The following is a 17,341-nucleotide window of genomic DNA, read 5'->3' on the forward strand; positions in this document are numbered from 1 at the left end:
ATTTTTTTGCGTTTTGTCTTGTTTTATTGTTTTGTATGGGCTTTGAATAGAGGCATGTTAGTTACTGAGCCTTTAGATAACAAGTGATTACATTTTCTTTAGTTTTAAACGATGTTGTTAAGAAAAATGACAATAAACTGAAACATTTTTAATTATTCTTCTTAATTTTTTGCTGTTTTTCGCTCTTTTTTCTAAACTTAGAGAAGTTTCTTAGTCTATTCGGTTTTCCTTTTGTTTTGGAAGCTTTTCAGTTTTCTTCTTGCTCTATTTAACGTTTTTTGTCTCTATGTGCTCTTGTGAAATCAAAAAAGCTTATTTTTTAAGATTTCTTTCAAGTTTTTTTTATATGCTCTTTGTGTTCTTCAAGTTTTTATAGCATTTGGGGATGCATATAGTCCAATTTAGTTGTTTTTGATGCGTGTTGATGATTTTGATGTCAGTTTTGAGTCATTTTTTTAAAAAGATAATTGAGTAATTTTTATGAAGATTTCCGCGAATTGTTGTGATTTTTGAATTTTTGCTGAAATCTTCTGATTTTGCTTTTTGCTACTTTTTAGTATTCTAGTTTTTGATAGGAACTTTTCTATAGGTTTTAATGGAATATATTTAGAGCACTTTTCAATGACAGTTATTACTAACTTTTCTTAATGTCTTTACTTAATCAATTTTATTTGAGTGATTTTTGAAGCGGGAAATGAAACGCGTAAAAAACTTTGGAGTGATTTTGGCGCTGAAAAAATCTGAAGAGTCGAGCGAAAAGGGAGTGGTTTTTGTTCATTCAGCTGTTTTTGAGAGAACGAGAAACTGATGTCTGAAAAATTGACAGAAAAAATTGAGAAATTTTAAACCATTTTTCATAATTTTTTTGCATAGTTTTTTAGCCTAAAACGACTTGCTCATTGTTGTCATTGTTCTAGTTGCAAATGAACTTTACTCGGCTTTTTGTTTCCTTGTACTATTAAAAAACTCGTTAAGTTTTTATAGTTTTTTCTTGTTCAATTTGTTTTTGAATGCCGTTTCTATTCTTCCTTAATTTTTTATGGCATTTTTGGAGGTTTAGGGTTCACAATAGTTGTTCTAGTTGTTTAGTCATAGGTATGGGCAATTTTCCGGAATTCTTCCGGCTATGTTTTTTTTTACTTAGTCGAACTTTTTTTCGCTTTAATATTTTGCCGCTTTTTCAGCATTTTGCATGAAACCTTTTTGACTTCTCTAGACTAGTTTCTCTCTTCTCTCTTTCTGCTAAAAGTGAATTTGAACATCAGTTGCTCAGCAAAGCAATTCAACATGAACAGAGTCACAATAAAAAATTGAAGTCAGAAATAGAAACGGGATAAACCCATAAAGCCCAATTTTAGATGCCCGCTATTTGAACGTCGTTCCTATAAGTCTTAGTTACCATCTCTTATGCTTATTGGTATTGATAGTAGCCCCTGTAGCCTCTCTCTAAGAAACAGTAGTGTGTTCAACTACGAAATGCCATCAAAATAAATCGGACTTAAGAATGTTTTTGTACAAAAATCTTTTTCGATATCTTCTATTCTTTCGATCCCAATCATGCTTATTGGAATCAACGGCGGTAATTTTCCGGCAATCTGCCGGGTATGTTTATTAATTGATCTGAAACTAAGTTAGCAATTATATTAGTCCTTCCTTTTTATGCTATTTTTCTTGTTACCAACTGACAATGCATGTTAAATTATAATACTTTCATCGATGAATGCTAATTAAGGGGTGTGAAGCAGGCTACTCAGAACTGCAAATTATTCTCAGGGTTTATGAATGGCACTATAAGAATATGTACATATTCCTGATTTCTCCTTATTCCTATTTGGATTCTGTTTATCATCTTTTGTGGGTAAAACAGCGTCTTTATTCACAGATGTATGGTGTTTAAGTGTCTATGGTGCAAATGTATGCCAATGCGTCTAATTGTCTATGGTGCCAATGTGCTTGTTTGATTCCCTAACGAAGTTTAGTCCTGTGGTCTTTTTATTGAATTTTTGCGCGGCTGATTTTTACTCTGACCATTTAAGTTTTGGCCCTCAAAAACGCGATAAAAAGTTAAAGACCGGAGGGCATTAAATCGCTGAACAGGTCTCTCAGCGCCTTACCAGTCTCATTATGCGATTCACTGAAACTGTTGAGGAGACATAAACTCATGGTGTTAGTGCGGTTTTTGAGACTTTGACTTCCTCTCCGTCCACCGCAACCCCCCAGCCCACTACTGTTCCGCTCACGGCGCCCAACCACCCCTTTCCATTAAGCATAAGCTAGCCTGGTCGTCTTTTTATTTCCTACGAACTGTATAGTTTTTCATCTCATTTTGTCGTAACAATGACTTTCGCCGTTTCAGGATCAGCTTATTGGCTGCCTGTAATTTAACTGCTAATTTCCATTTCTAAGACTTTTATGGTGAAATATCTTACATGCTCTGTGTCATTCCAGGGAATTTCCAAACATTTTTTTCGCCCCTCAAGAATTCTGTGTTTACCTGCTTAGGTGGAAGGTCATTTCCTTTTGGTAGGGTGACTTTGATAGAAAATTGCTTTTATGAACTCAAGCTTATGATTGGTTCTTAATTTCCTGCCTTCAAGAACATGCATATTAGCTTGAACCTCGGCTTCATCGTGAGGTTTAAATCCTTTCAAACAAAGGTAGTAGCCATTATCTCCTGTTGGTCTTTTCAATGGAATTTTTCTTGATTTCTCATTGTCTGACCGAGACACTGGTTAAGTCAGAGGGCATTAAGTTACTCTGTAATTCTGAGCTTCTACAGCAAAAGCGCCAAAAGAATAAACTAAAATTTGTATTCCGAGAGACTACGATGCGTTATGTTCTACTTGCTCAAAGTATACTTGGCTAGAGAAATTAAGTTCGAGAGATTCAGACCAGTTGGTGTAATGAATAGCCTACTAGGCTTGCAAGTAGAGAAACTAGTTGAAATCCATAGCTGTGGTCACGTTTTTCAGTAGTTGCGCCTGCTTGGACCCCCTTCCCCCTAATACGCTACAATTACAAAACTCTTTATCAAGTCAGGCTATTAAACTTAATAGAGTTTTGTCCACATGCACTGCAGCTTATCTGTCACCTGTGAGCGAACCGAAAAGTCTGTTTCCTGAGAACTATTTAAAGCTGGTTTATATATATATATATTTAACAACCTGTAGAGAAGGTCAACCAGCAGCTTTGTATGGAACTTTCACCTGTCTTCTGCGAACAAGTCTCATCAGTTGCGGGAAAAAATAGTGTTGCCCTGAAGACCGCTGCAGAAAACACGTGCCTGTAATCTACGTGTAGTTTCAATTCGAGAGTTTCACTTCTAGCTGGCAATAGAAGTTTCCAGTAAATGGGGTTAGACTATATCCGGCGTGGTAATAGCTAGAAATGCTGGTCTCTATTAACCGAAAAAATCAACATTTACGCACCTTTCAGCTCACTAGTCTTTAAGTATGCGATTCACAGAATCTGTTTTGGAGACTTACTTATGGTGCGAAGGGCGGTTCTTAGAGATTGACCCCCCCCCCCCCACTGTTGCCCCCCCCCATCACCGTTGTCACCCCATCAGCCCCCCGGTACACCCCCCCCCCCCGCTGCGCTCACTTACGCCCCTTCAATTAAAGCTAAAGCTAGCCTCACTAAACTCTGCCTAGCTACTGACGAAGCCAACTGCTCGCCGGTCGTTTGAGAGCAATTCGCCCGATGTAGTGGGTTATGTTTCTGCTTTCAGTCAATAATTGTGGAAATAACGTTCGAAAAATGTGATCCAATGAAAGAGGACAGTATACAAAAATTTTTCACATGATTCGCCCAAAACGAGGGGAGTCAAAAGATACGAGATCTCGAGTAATGACGATGCCTGAAAGATAGAAAAAAACGATTTTGCTCACCGGAGTTTTTTAGAACACATATCAGAAAATCTTGCTTCGCAATTTGGACAACTGAAAATATTTCAATTCTTAAGCGTCTAAATGTATTATGAATTCGAAACCATTCTTCGGGTGCCGCAAAACAAAGATGTATATTTTTTATTATTGTTTTCAAATTTTTCTTAACGCAGCGAGTGAAATTATCGCTCTTGTGCACCACCAAAGAAGACAGTCGAACATACCGCTTTATTCTCGTCGAACATACCGGAAACTCATGCCCAATTTTTTTTGCAGAATCATGTTTCACTGCAAAAATTTGCTGTGCTAAAATAAACCCGTTATTCTATAGGTTTCATACTAGTTGTTACTTCAAGGTTATACATGGCAGTTTTACAATATATATTTGAATTTACGTTGCTTGCCATTTATTGTTTTTTAGCGTTTCTCTGAATGTCATTGGGTAGTTCACTGATCGAATGGACGAATTATAAAGTGTCCCAGAATAATTGTCGTGACGTAGCATTTTAACTCTTAAAGGAATTTTCTTTCATCAAATGGTAGTCAGTTATTGAATAGACTTTTTGTTTTGGAAGTTAGTTGTTGGATCAGCAGTGGTTTCTTTGGCGGTTAATTGTGAAGAATTTTCATCAGATATTTTGCCAGATATCAATTTTAGCCTTTCATGTTATTTTTCCGCTGTTTTTGTTTAAAATGTGTAGTAAATTAATTAGTATGCTCATTCTGTTCATTGCATAATTGGTCGCGGTCCAAAAGGAATGTCTACTGCAAGTCGTTTCCGGAGTTTGTCGAATAAAGTTTGTTTCCTTCTACTGTTAGTCACAGCTTTTTCGAGATTTTGCGTGAGTTTTACTTGACTTCTCTAGGCGATTTGTGTTTTTTTTGTGCATTCTGCTCAAAGCGCTTTCAAACAGCAGTTGCTTTGAAAATCCGCAAAATGAACGGAGCCATAAAACAAAATCAAGAATAGAAACCGGATAAACCCATAGAGCCCAATTTCAGATACTTGAACTTATAAGTCTTAGTTACTATCTCTGATGGTTATTGGTATTGATACGAGCAACAGTATCCTCTCATTGAGAAAAAAGAGTATGTCTAACCTCGGAATGGCATCAAGATATTCTGCTCTTCCAAAATTTTTTGTTCAGAATTCTTTTCTATTTTTTTCAATCCCAATCGGGGTTACGGAGATCAATGGCGGCTATATGTTAATAAAAATGAGATTATTAATAGCCTCAGCTTCTGCTTAGCTGGCTTTAGCTTGGCTGCGGTTGTTTTTTTTTGTCTGTGCTTTATGCTAGATTCGTGTTACAGGCGGCACCCCAGTTCTCCTCCGTCAATGACCAAAAGTGCCTCATCGGCCAGCCTATTAGAGAGCAGCCTACACTCCACCTCGAAGAACCACTCAAAGTTCTTCAATGGCACATGTGAGAACGGCGATGGCGAAGAGCGGAGACGCAATTCAATGTTTGTTGTGAACAATAAGTCATATTCTATTCTAGACAACAAAATATCCTGAACTGCTTCTATGACAGGTGGAAACAGAAAACGATTAAAACTTGTACACGTCATCTTTTTGCCATGACATTTGGTTCTTTCGCTATATGCGCTAGTATTTTAATATCACCACTAGTGTCTTCGAAGCCCAAAATATTGAAATTGCGTCGGAATTGGAATTATTCCACTCTGAATGAGAGATGTTGAATTACTGCTAAGCACTACTGAATTTGATCACGGACAACTAGTCAATTGTAGTGAAGGATCATGACATGACGAAAAATTGGCTGCCTTAATTTTGTGATTGTGCTCGATGCTGTTGATTAATTTTTTTCACCAGTTGTAGTTAGAGAATTTTATTCCCCATGATTTCTGCCAGCTTTATCTATTCGTTCATAGTTTCATTCCCCTTTATTTTATTATTATCTTGCCTTGCTCTCATTTGTTTGTTCAGTATCCAAAAACTGTTTCTTTTTCCTCGAAAGTTTTCATCGTCTGTTTTCATCACTTTAGTATGGGTTAACATAGCCTATTGAGAAAAAAATGAAAATTTTGGTTAATGAGTATCATTTTGAAGAGGTTTAGAATATCGACTACAGAATTTGAGGAAAAGTAACAGTTTTTTTTAATAATGATCGATAGTTGCATCTGAACCAAGTAAAAACATGGTTGCTAATCACACTAGAAAAAACACCTTCCGCAAACTAAGATGCGTGACGGTTTTGTTTCAAGTTTCTTGCACGCAACGCTTTTTGTAAGATGCGAGATTTTGATAATTCTCTAGAAGCATGATTCTCATGTCAAATTTTGGTTTGTTCATAATTTGGTCAATGAGAATTCAGGAAAAACATTTTTTTACTCTTGGAGGTAATTTGGCGGCTGATGACACCCATTTTGGACTTAAAATCGCTTGAATTGAACGAAACATAAAGACGGATTTTGTCTATAACATTTTTCTGTAAGGTGATTGATTTATCGTGCCTCCATAGGTACATGCGATTGTTGAATAGCAGTGTTGATCTACGATTAAATGGAGTTTGTAAGAGGTATTTTTTACTATTTGTAAAATTGATAGCAGCTGTTGATTGATATCAAAACGCGACAGTCCCAGAGAAACTCATGAAAACAGATTTAATGTGGTTAGATATTAGTTATTGTATAATTCTCTCTAAATCTGTTTAGTACAGAAAAATTTTTCTGTGGGTTACGTTAACGATCATCTAAGTCTGGTTCTAACACTGCTAATTTTACTTGCTGAGGTGTACAGTGTAGGCACATGTAATCTAGTTTTCGACTCATTTTAAGTTCAAATTGTATTTCATCAAGTCTCGGAAGAACAAAATATTGAACAATAAAAACTCCCCCGCCGTTTTCATTTTTGAAAATTCATACAGTGAAATCATGGTGCATTTAATTATTTCGGTAGGGTGAGTAAATTAAGGCTTCTTGCCTAATTGCACATTGGTGATTTAGGCCTCTGATTGGTTTCCTGGGGACTTTTATTTGTCTCTTGTTATTCATTTTATCAGTATGGTCACTTCTTTAATCGGTCATGTTTTGCATTTTATCCAATCCAGACAGACCTCTTCTCCTTTATTATATATACACACGCAGACATTATATCTTCATTTTCCCTTTTCTGATGTCTGCTCAAACTTTCTTCAAATATAATTCATGGATTTATGAGTGTTCGACTAAGCCGAAGGAATCTAAGCCGAACGAACAAAGACAGTAAGCAAAATAAAATTTTTTGAACATGGTTGACATAAGAAACGCCGAGTCTAAAATGTACTGGGGAAACATCAATTTTAGCGTATAAGTATAAATAAAATTTCATAAGACTTTTCCAGACCATAAGACTTGGCTTTTGTTATGATCTCGGGCGAGGCGAACTAAAAGGTCTAATTTGGATTTTTAAACTTATTCGACCTTGAGAAATTTGGAAATGTCGCCTAAAATGAATAAAACGTACTATTTTTTCGGTTCCTTGACAAAATTCGGTTATTGGCTGAAGTTCTGTCGGCTTAGCTGATCCGGTTTGTCATCTTTTGTGTTTGTTAATAAAATGATGATTTGTCGAATAATAAATGTACAATTAGAATATACGAACTGTAGCAATATATATTTCTTTTATACAGATATTGAAAATATATTTTTCATCAGCAAATGTATTTTGGCGAATCATAGAAAAGAAAGCTGTTCTTTCGTGTTGCATCACCTAAACATCTCGAATCTGAAATTATATACATGGATAAGGGGCATTTTTCTTTTGTGGAATACTGAACAAGTATTATAGCTATGTGGCAGCTACGATTTTGCATTTATCTTAAATGTCATGGCTAATCAATCTAATTGCAAAAATCAATATTTCTGCAACGAAAAACAGCACTTATATTGTGAAAAAATATTGAGAACAATAACTTCTTCATTGAAAAAGTGCACATAATTTTTTGTGTTTGTGGGAACGGTCTTTGTGGGGAAACTATGTGCATGAATTTGCTTTGATATTTGTTTTTACACTGGGTGATGCAAAAATGATTCGTTAGACTCTAAAAGGGGAATTTAAGCAATCAATATAAGCAAAATTTATCAAGTGTGAGGGGTGCAATTCTAGCAGAGATAAAGGAAGAGAACAGCTCCCTTGAGACAGAAGATAATCACGTGTGATTGATTTGATTGACTGCAGGACGCTTTCATCGAACGAAGCGGTGTAATGCTATGATTAATGAAAATAAATGACTAGACTACAATGCAAACGTAAATTATAAGCATAAATGTGACTATCGTTGGTAGAAGCAAGTATATTGACAATTTAATAGCAGAAACTAATCGAACCTGCAACTTAGTATTTGCGAAATTTCCAACTCAGATGCTTCCTGGGAGCACTGCTCCATTCTAACCCGTTAAACATGTACGTTTCAACTTTGACACTTGAAGAAAATAGATTTTCAAAATTAGCGCAATTAAAACCGTTAAGTTTGTAAATCTGCTGATTGACTTTCTCGGGCCATAAGTTAGACAGGCAATGCTCATTTTTTTTCAACATTTGTTATAGTACCATCTTTTGTACGTAAAGCTGTTTATGCTTTTTTGCATGGGGGAAGAGTTGGAAACTGAAGTATTCTGGTAAAAAGTTTTGAGGTCATTGTAAGTACACGAAAATGGAAATCAGTTTTCATTAATTGTTTCTATGCTTCCAGTATTTGTGCCATACGGTACCCTGACAACTCAAAAATAAATACTTCTCGAGAAGAAAACTTCAGTTATACAAGTTGAGGTGCAACTCATTCCGGCAAGGCTTGTGAATCATATGTACATGTATCGAAAAATGAAAAATTAATTGTTTAAAAGATTTTTTCCGTTTTAATTTCCGAAAAGATTGCGAGTAATGCAACACATGCTGAATAAGAAATATTTCAAGTCATAATTTACTTTGAACAGATAAGGTTTGGTTCAAATTAACTTAAGTGATGGCAACGCTTTATTTTATTCATGAAATTTGTAATGTCATCTTTTTGTTGACAACAGTAAGGTAAACAAATACGTTCTCGTGAAAACAATTTAACCTGAGATGCGATTAATAGTTCTCATTTCTACCATTGATAGGCTTGAATTTGCAGATAATTTTTTTACATCTCTTAGATGAAATGAGCTTTGAAGTTTCAAAAAATGTTGCTCATTTATTGCTTGTTCAAGTCTCGTAGTAACTTAAGTAACTAAAATAAACAAGATATATGAATTCGATTGCTTAAAATTGCAAAGAGAAAAACTCTTCAAAGTGAAGCAAATAAGAAGGCTCGATAATATTCGCCCAATTTTCCGACTCTGCTCATCCACAGTTTGACTTAAATGTCAACCAACTGAGGAAGAGATGGGCAACATTCAAATGTTCCCATAATACTTGTCATAAAATCAAACTTTTAAATAAATTTATTACTACCGCCTTAGGGGACCGTTGCGTCCTGCTATAAAGTTTGAGACCTGCCGTTAGGACCTGCTGGACCACTGGGAACTTCATGGCAAAACAAATACAAAATATAACAACAAAAAACTTTAATTGAGCTCAATTTGATGACTCATTTTCCCTTATTGGAAGAAAACCACCATCATTTTTCTACTAAAAATACACTATGCATTCATATGTAACTGCTTGAGAAGCCGACATCACTAAGACACCACACTTGCCGACATCACAGAGACATTGAGTGGTTGGACTGCAAAAACAACAATAAAAACAGGCAAGACTACAAAAAAAAAAACAAAATGCTTGAACACAAAATTTTGAAGCCGTTAAAAGCATGAGTTACCTGCTTTTATTACCATTACATACCTGCTTTTGCCCAAATTGAACAACATTGGGGCTGCTTTAAACTAAAGTGCTAAATTTCAACAATGCGCTACTATGAAATGATAACAAAATGAACCGCATAATTTGACCAGCTTCAAAAGCTGACATTTTTTTTAAAAAAAAAAAGAACTCAGTGTTAAAGTCATAAAAACGTCAGTTGAAGCATTAAACTATTAGAGATTAGTAATTACCGAACAAAAAAGTGAACGGGAGCTAACTTTTATGAGACTAAATTAAAAATTGCCAAAAAAGATAAAAAAAAAGAAAAATAAACATGAACTTGATGTTTTTTATGAAATTATTTCAAAATCATTGAAACCATCAACTGTCAACTGGAGGAGTTAAATGATTTCGATTATGCTTCAATTGGAAACCAATGAAACTTTTAACTCAGAATGTTTCAAACGACCACAAAAACTACATCAATTACAGGTGGAAATCAAAACCCCAGAAAAAAAATTGCGAGAAAAGTGTCGAACTCATTATTACCGTACACGATTTACTTAAAACGTTGAATACGTATATCTGGAACTTCTTTCAACAACAAGTAGTAGGGAACCACAAATACAGGCAAATCTTAACTTGAAAACTCATGGTATTGAAAAAAGCAAAACCATTAGTTAAAGCACAAATCCGGTAAAAGATTTTTGTCCTTTACTAAAATTATGATGGGACCTCTCCTTAGTAGAACTACGTCACTAGTTGACAATAAAACGTTAGGAAGGTGGCAGAGATTAAAAGTTCACTGAGACTTTTGTTCAAACATATTTTCAAAGCCATAAGAGTCAATTATTTAAACCAACCCCTTTTAAATACAACTAATTTTTTTAAATAGGGAATAGTTGAGACCACTCGTTATTTAGAATAAGCGACAAACTGACAGAAACAAAGTAAAGTGGGTTGTTAACTTCACAAAGCAATGTTTTTTAAAAAGAAATACTCTCAAAGACATAAGAGCCTTTAGGCGTCGATTGAAAACAAAAGATAGTTTTACAATTATTTCCTGGATAGGAAGTTAGTCCTTTGATTATAGAAACTATGTCTTAACACTACAAAATGAACAACAAATGTATGCGTAAGTCAAGATTTCATTTAAACATTTGCAAATACTTTGTCGGGGCCATGAAAACCCTGTTTTTACTCTGAATTTATAATTGTTTTCCTTTGAGCCTCTATTAAAGTTTTGCGGAACCTATTGTAAATTGAACCTCAAAGTGAAAGCAGATTTGATTGCAGTTAGACAAAAAACATTGCAAAGAAATTTAAAAGAATTTAGGTAGAATTGTTTTTCATAGTAAAGCTCCATCAAGAGACCAAAACTGGCCTTGCTATCACTGCAGGGCTGTTGAATAACGTAATTGTTACTAATAGTTGCGTAATCGATAATTTCGCAAAAAATGTTAACATCAAAAATAAAATAAGCATTTTTTGATCAACCTCGATTTAAATGAGCGAAAAGCCGGGAAATTGTTTTTTTGCAGAACAGTTTTTTGGGGGCCGAAGGTAGAATTGCCGAGAGTAAGCGGCCCATATCTGGATATACAAAAAGTTTTTCAGCAATTTTTATACCGGAAGCTCTACTGGAAAAGTGTGAAAAAATGAGCTAAAGAAGCATTTTTGGTGCCATTATTCATCAGAGAATATTTAGCAAAGTTGATCAAAATTTGAACAAAAATTAAGAAAAACGGGAACAAAACAATGAAAATCAGGCTAATGTTCAGAAAACTTGAAACCTAGATAAGTGCTTGAAAAAACCAAATTGCAAAAAGTCTTGATAATTTACGCTTGACAAGCTTTCTAATGCTAGCAATTACGACTCGATGAATATATCGACCCAATGAAAATCTAACGAGTTGTAAAGGAAGCTTTCGGATGTTTTTGATTAAAAATTAGATGTTTTGATTACTATAAGCTACTAGTTTTGTGAAAATTTAGTGATTTTTTGGTTTGCGACTTAAGTGTATGGTTTTGTTCTGTAGTTTTAACAAAACATCACGGTCGAGTTAAAGCAAAGTTTTACTAACTGCAATGGTGTCATAACGCAACCATATGTTTAGTTATAGTTCAAAGCTAAAACTTTTTATAACAGAGAAAGAAATTACTGGAAAACTGAGCGAACTTTGACTTCTCAACGTTTTGGTCTTGAGCTTTAATCGCAATAACTATGGTCTTTAGAGGTAGATAACAAGGTGGCTCGTCCGAATCTACGCGTAGCACAGAATGTTCCAACATAACTCTCAAGGTTGCAAAAGCAACCATTAATTTCTATCAAAAAATCGTTGGAAGTATACGGAAGCACCTTAAACTCATTGGAGACAAATATTTGTACTGTTTTAACCAAAATCATCCAGCCATTTTTGGCGGATGAAAACAAATTTTTTATAACAGAGACCAAGATTTTGTAATTTATGTTGTTTCACGAGCATAATGGGCCAATTCTTTCTTTTTAAATCTCGCAGATGTGTTATCAGCTAGACTAAATAAACGCAATTTTGATTTCAGACATTTTTAAACTGCAATTTGCAGCAAATATTAAGTAATATTTCTAATTTTTTCTAGATTTCTGGCAGTTTTTGCACCCTGCCGCTAATTGTTTTCAACATTCAAGAGAAGACTATCCTTTTAGCTTCTTATTTAGCAGCGTTTAAGTATAATGCCTTGAGTTATCCAATAGCGCCAGTTTAGTTTACGTTTCAGCCTTTTCACTTTTTGGCGTATTTTAAGTTGGTGTATTTTATATTTTATTTTGGTGTGTGATTAATGAAATAAAAAATTTGTATAATTTTCTGCGCATTGAAAAAAGAATTTGTGTGTCATCTTTGTTTTTTATTTGAGGAGTTTGAAAATCAACAAAATGTTTTGCTTTACTTTTACAGAAATGATTCTAGACTCAAAACGATCACCTCGAAGAGCAATTTCAGATGCCAGATGTGAAGAATAATTCCCTTCTAACTTTCAAAAAAAATTTGAATGCTTTTCTTAAGTTCTTCAACCTAGCGTTAGAAACATTCTCCTTTTTAAAAATTTTTCTCTATTAAAGTATGCTAGATGAGGTTTTTTCGAGCGACCTGCTCTGGTGATATAGGGAATTAAAATTAGAAAAAGATAAGAAAACATTTCAATTTTCAATTTTCCATAAGGAAACTAAATGATTCGATGTTCTTTCCATGAAACTGGCTTCTTCACGTCTTCACGGTTTTTGAAAAAGTTTCAATCTAATGAAATCTGAAGAAAGTTGTACAGAAACAACTCTTATGTAGAAAATCTTTTTCTTTTGCTTTCACAAATTGAATTTTACTGCTTTTGGAGCTCTAAATTGCCTCAGGACTTCTGTTTTACAAAAAAATTTCAATACAAAAAAAACCTTGATTCTTAAAAAAGTTTTTGATTAGCATAAAACAGCGAGACGCAATGAATTGTTTTAAACAAAGTTTTGAAATGAAAGAACCAACTTAATCTTTTTTCTTCGAAATTTTCAGTTGGCATTGTTCAAAAATAGTTAAAATTCAGAATTTTAGGCTCAAAGTTGTAAAAATTTACTCGTGACAGTCAAAACTCTATTTAAGCTAACCGAAGATGCTACAAATTTCTCCGTTTATTTTGGTCTTAAATTTCCCCGCAATTTGTCACCCCCCCCCCCCCCGAGGGATGTTTTTTCTGTTTGATTTTCCCTTAAAAATTTCAACTTTAAAGAGTTCCCCTTTGCATATGTTGTTTATTTAAATCAAATCTAGATGCTGAGAGCTATAAAATGTTGTTTTCCTTGTTTCTCTACGTAAACAAATGCGTAAACAAAAATTGAAAATTTGACTAAATAAAAAATTGACTGTATTTTACTCTATTTGATTTCTTTCTTATGTCTTAAAACTTAGGATGATTAATGTCCTTTCCTTTTGGTTTATTGAATAGGCAAAAAATACGATGTCCATGTCACAGATAATGGTTTCCCAACTTATTCAATGGTTCTCTTTAGATTTTGAGGCTTTTTCCAAAAAAAAATTTCTCTGCACCATTGTTTTTTTGTCAAGCGTCAAGCCTATGTACTTAGTTGTTTTAGTTTTGTTATTGTTCTGTTTTTCACATTGAATTCTCTTCAAGCGGGTAGTAAACTTTTGTGATTTTCCGTTAATTGTTGTTTTTGTTGTTCTGTCTCAATGATATTAAATCTGATCAGTCTTCTGACGAAGGATCATGCAAATGTGGTGATTACAGTTGGCTGCAAACTCAAATTTACTCTCCGAAAGTCAATTTGATTTTGGAACAATTTTGTTGGTTTATTCCAGTATTTTTGTTCTGCTGTCATTCTTTTGCCTTTGTACTCGTTTCGTTATATTTGTTCTTATATGAATTGATATTTGTAATTTTTCAAAAGATTAATTGGTAAGAAACGGTTGACAATTTGCTCGATCGTATTTTTATTCATATTAAACGCCATTAGTGTTCCTGAAATATTTTGTTTTTGTACATACGTCCGTTCAATTGTTGTTTTGTTGTTGTTTTTTAAATTTTTGTCTTGTTTTCCCATAAGTTGTTTGGAAATTTTAAAAAGACGGAGTTCTCTTGTTTCAAATTTTCTCTCTTATTCTGCATATCAGCATATCTAGGTTTATATTATATGATAACCAATTTGTTAGATCAACTATTTGATGGGAACCATAGGCAAACTTCACAACCTACCTTAATCTTAACTTACCTCTTAATTGTCTACCTGGGTTGACATCTATTTATAATGTACCTGAGTTTGCATTCTTAAACTTGATGTATAGGTGAGTGCAGAGGCCAATTTTTTATTAAACGTCCGCACTCACTTAGAAATCTCATTAGAGAATATAAAGTCGAATTGTAATCAAATTTAGAACACACAACAAAGGCTTTAAAAAATAAAATTGTTACTTAAAAAACATAACTGATAAGGATTTATTTTGAAAACGGGCTAGAGATTGGTTTCTGGATCTTCAGTTTTGTTTGGTGAAGTCTAATTGTTTACTTGATTTTTTGTTCTTGTCGGGATCTTACTTGACAAAATTTCATTACAGTCTATTCCATGTTTTTTGTTTCTCTTGTTCTAGTGTTTATTCTAGTAAAATGAAAAAGTTTAATCTCACTGATTTTAAGCTTTTGAATCACACGACTTTCCTTTTTAAAATATTCTATCAAAAAAATAACAGAATTTAAGCTATTTTAAGGTTGTCTGTCTCGGCTTCAATTGGCAGACAATACTGCCAAGAATGCGAATGAGCGGGGTGGGAACATTGTGCCAACGCACATTAGAGAACCTCGTTTTTTTCAGTTCTATACTCTGACCTATCAGTGCTTCTGCGAACCCATTCGATGCTAACCTTCCTGACTGGTTCCTTACACTTAACTTTAAAGAGCCCATTGTAACCGTAGAAACACCTTTCTAGTTCACTTTTAAAACCCTCCAAGGTCACAAAAAGTTGAGTTAGAGTTGAGTCACACTTGAAAACTTTGGCTCCGTGGTTCTTGCACCATATGGTACTTTCTACCACAAACATAAAAGAAGCAGCTACTGGAGAACCAACTGCCACTTAAAACAAACAGCAAACTTGGTGAATAAATACTGAATCACCAAATGGTGTGTTATTTTCATCCCGCAACGTCAGATGTCGTCAACCATCTGACGTGGCGCAGATGGTTCTCTCTCGAAACGAAGTGGAGAGAGAGAAATCTCTGAATTGAAAAAAGAGAACACACCGAGAATCCTGAAAATCAGTTGGCAGAAAAACTGTTAAAAAATAGCCAAATTTTTGACTTGTAAAACTCTACTTACTTCCGCACATTCTCCTCACAAACAAACTCTCAGACTAAACTTTAGTTTTTTTTCTAAAATCTAATCCGACCGTCCTGAAACTAAACTGGTAAGCCAAACTCAGTATAGCTCATAAGTTCCAGCTATCCCCGCTGATTTGAGAACGAAGAGCCTTTTATAGGTGTTCAATATTGTAGCTTTATATTTTAAATATTATTAGATTGGAACGGGTTTTCTAACTGTATACATAACTTGGTGAATTAATAACTTATTTAACCACATTAGTAATTTAACTGAGACTTATACGCACTAATCGGTAAACCAAGAGCGATAACACAGCGATTGGTTTACTTTATCATTTTCGAGGTTGTGGACAATTCGGATATATTCTGGATACAGCCCCGATTATGATAACTGGTGCGACCAGAGGAAAGAATCACGCCTGATATTTTGTTTTTAATTATCTGATAATTCGGTTTTAACAAATAGCACGCGCGTATACCGTAATTGCACCGCTTTTATTGAAATCAACTGCTAGCAGAAACGAAAAGAATAAATTATCAGTCCAACCCAATCAGGCAAAAGTTTCTTTACTCTGTTAACACTATTTTTACCCAGGTGGGATATTTCTAATAGAGAAGTTAGTTGTTTTAATCGATTCTAACCAAACTTAGATATTGTTAACTCTCTTCTAGATTTATAAACCTTGTCGCTTTTTCATTTTAAGTTTACTATTCTAGCACCTCTCATCTTTTGATAACTTAGGTTTTAACAAATGAATTAATGGACAATGTGCAAACCATAATCGTTGAACATCTGAATATCACAGTTACAACAAATAATAAAACGGGCAAAGTGACACGATTCATAACAAACAATAGCACTTTCCTAGCAATTTTCTACAAATTTGAGCCAACTTCCTTTGCGAATTTTTTTATCACGTACATTTGGAATAACCCTGAATTCTTCAATATACTAAACTTACTAAAGATTCCAAATAGTAATATTGAAATACCCTCATACAACACAATAGATATTACAAATATTAACCAAAACACTTCTGAATTATAATTAATAAATTAATTTATAATTAATTAATAAATATATATATATATATATATATATATATATATATATATATATTTATATATATAGAGAACCTTTACTAGTTAGCTGAATTAAAACGTGCTACAATTTTTTTCACCTTGTACTGTTAGCACTTCAAATTTATAGGTCTTCAGGCTTTCTAAGTAAGTCACAAGTTCGATAATTGTCCTCACGCATTGTTCATTGCACACCGAACATTATGATGCGATCCACTCAATGCAGTTCTCTAGTCCTATAGGCTAGAGGTCCCACTTTTGTTAGTAAGTTTAGCTGGGGCCTGAGTGGGTGAGGCTGCGGGTTCTCTTTTGAACCAACGCATAGGCCGAAGACGGGGATAGTCGAACATATATAGGTAACAAAGCCTGATTTCTCATAGAAAATAGCGCGTTCTAATTCAGCTATAACAATATAACCCAATACACATAAACCAAAAAAAAAAAATTATTACACAAACAAAATTTTAAAACAAAATTTACGGTCTTAACTTTAATCAAAAATGGCAAACGTAGTAGCATATCCCGACATAGCACTTGAAAAATTTACCGGTTTAGACCCATCAGAGGACGCACAAGACTTTATCAACCTTATAATAAGAAAAATACAATTCTCTCTCGGAACTAGACCAGCAGCTGACCCTGACCAAGCCGCAGTTTATGATGCTAGGCAGAGAGCACTTTTCGAATCGGTTTTGCGAGGACCCGCCCTGCAGTGGTTTGAATCATTGAATCCAGC

The 17,341-nt window shown here is 34.3% G+C and overlaps 1 protein-coding gene across 1 annotated transcript in view; it reads left to right on the plus strand.

Moving 5' to 3' along the window:
* Positions 1 to 5,868, plus strand: part of LOC142336361 (NAD kinase-like) — a 48,228-nt gene extending 42,360 nt beyond the window's left edge. Inside the window, exon 8 of the mRNA XM_075385136.1 lies at positions 5,202 to 5,868. Within this exon, the coding sequence (XP_075241251.1) occupies positions 5,202 to 5,406 (205 nt within the window). The 3' untranslated portion in view covers positions 5,407 to 5,868. The remainder of the gene's footprint in view (positions 1 to 5,201) is intronic.
* The last annotated feature ends 11,473 nt before the right edge of the window (positions 5,869 to 17,341 follow it).

The sequence above is a fragment of the Convolutriloba macropyga genome, chromosome 3, assembly GCF_964194025.1.
Source record: "Convolutriloba macropyga chromosome 3, txConMacr16.3, whole genome shotgun sequence".
NCBI lineage: Eukaryota > Metazoa > Xenacoelomorpha > Acoela > Convolutidae > Convolutriloba > Convolutriloba macropyga.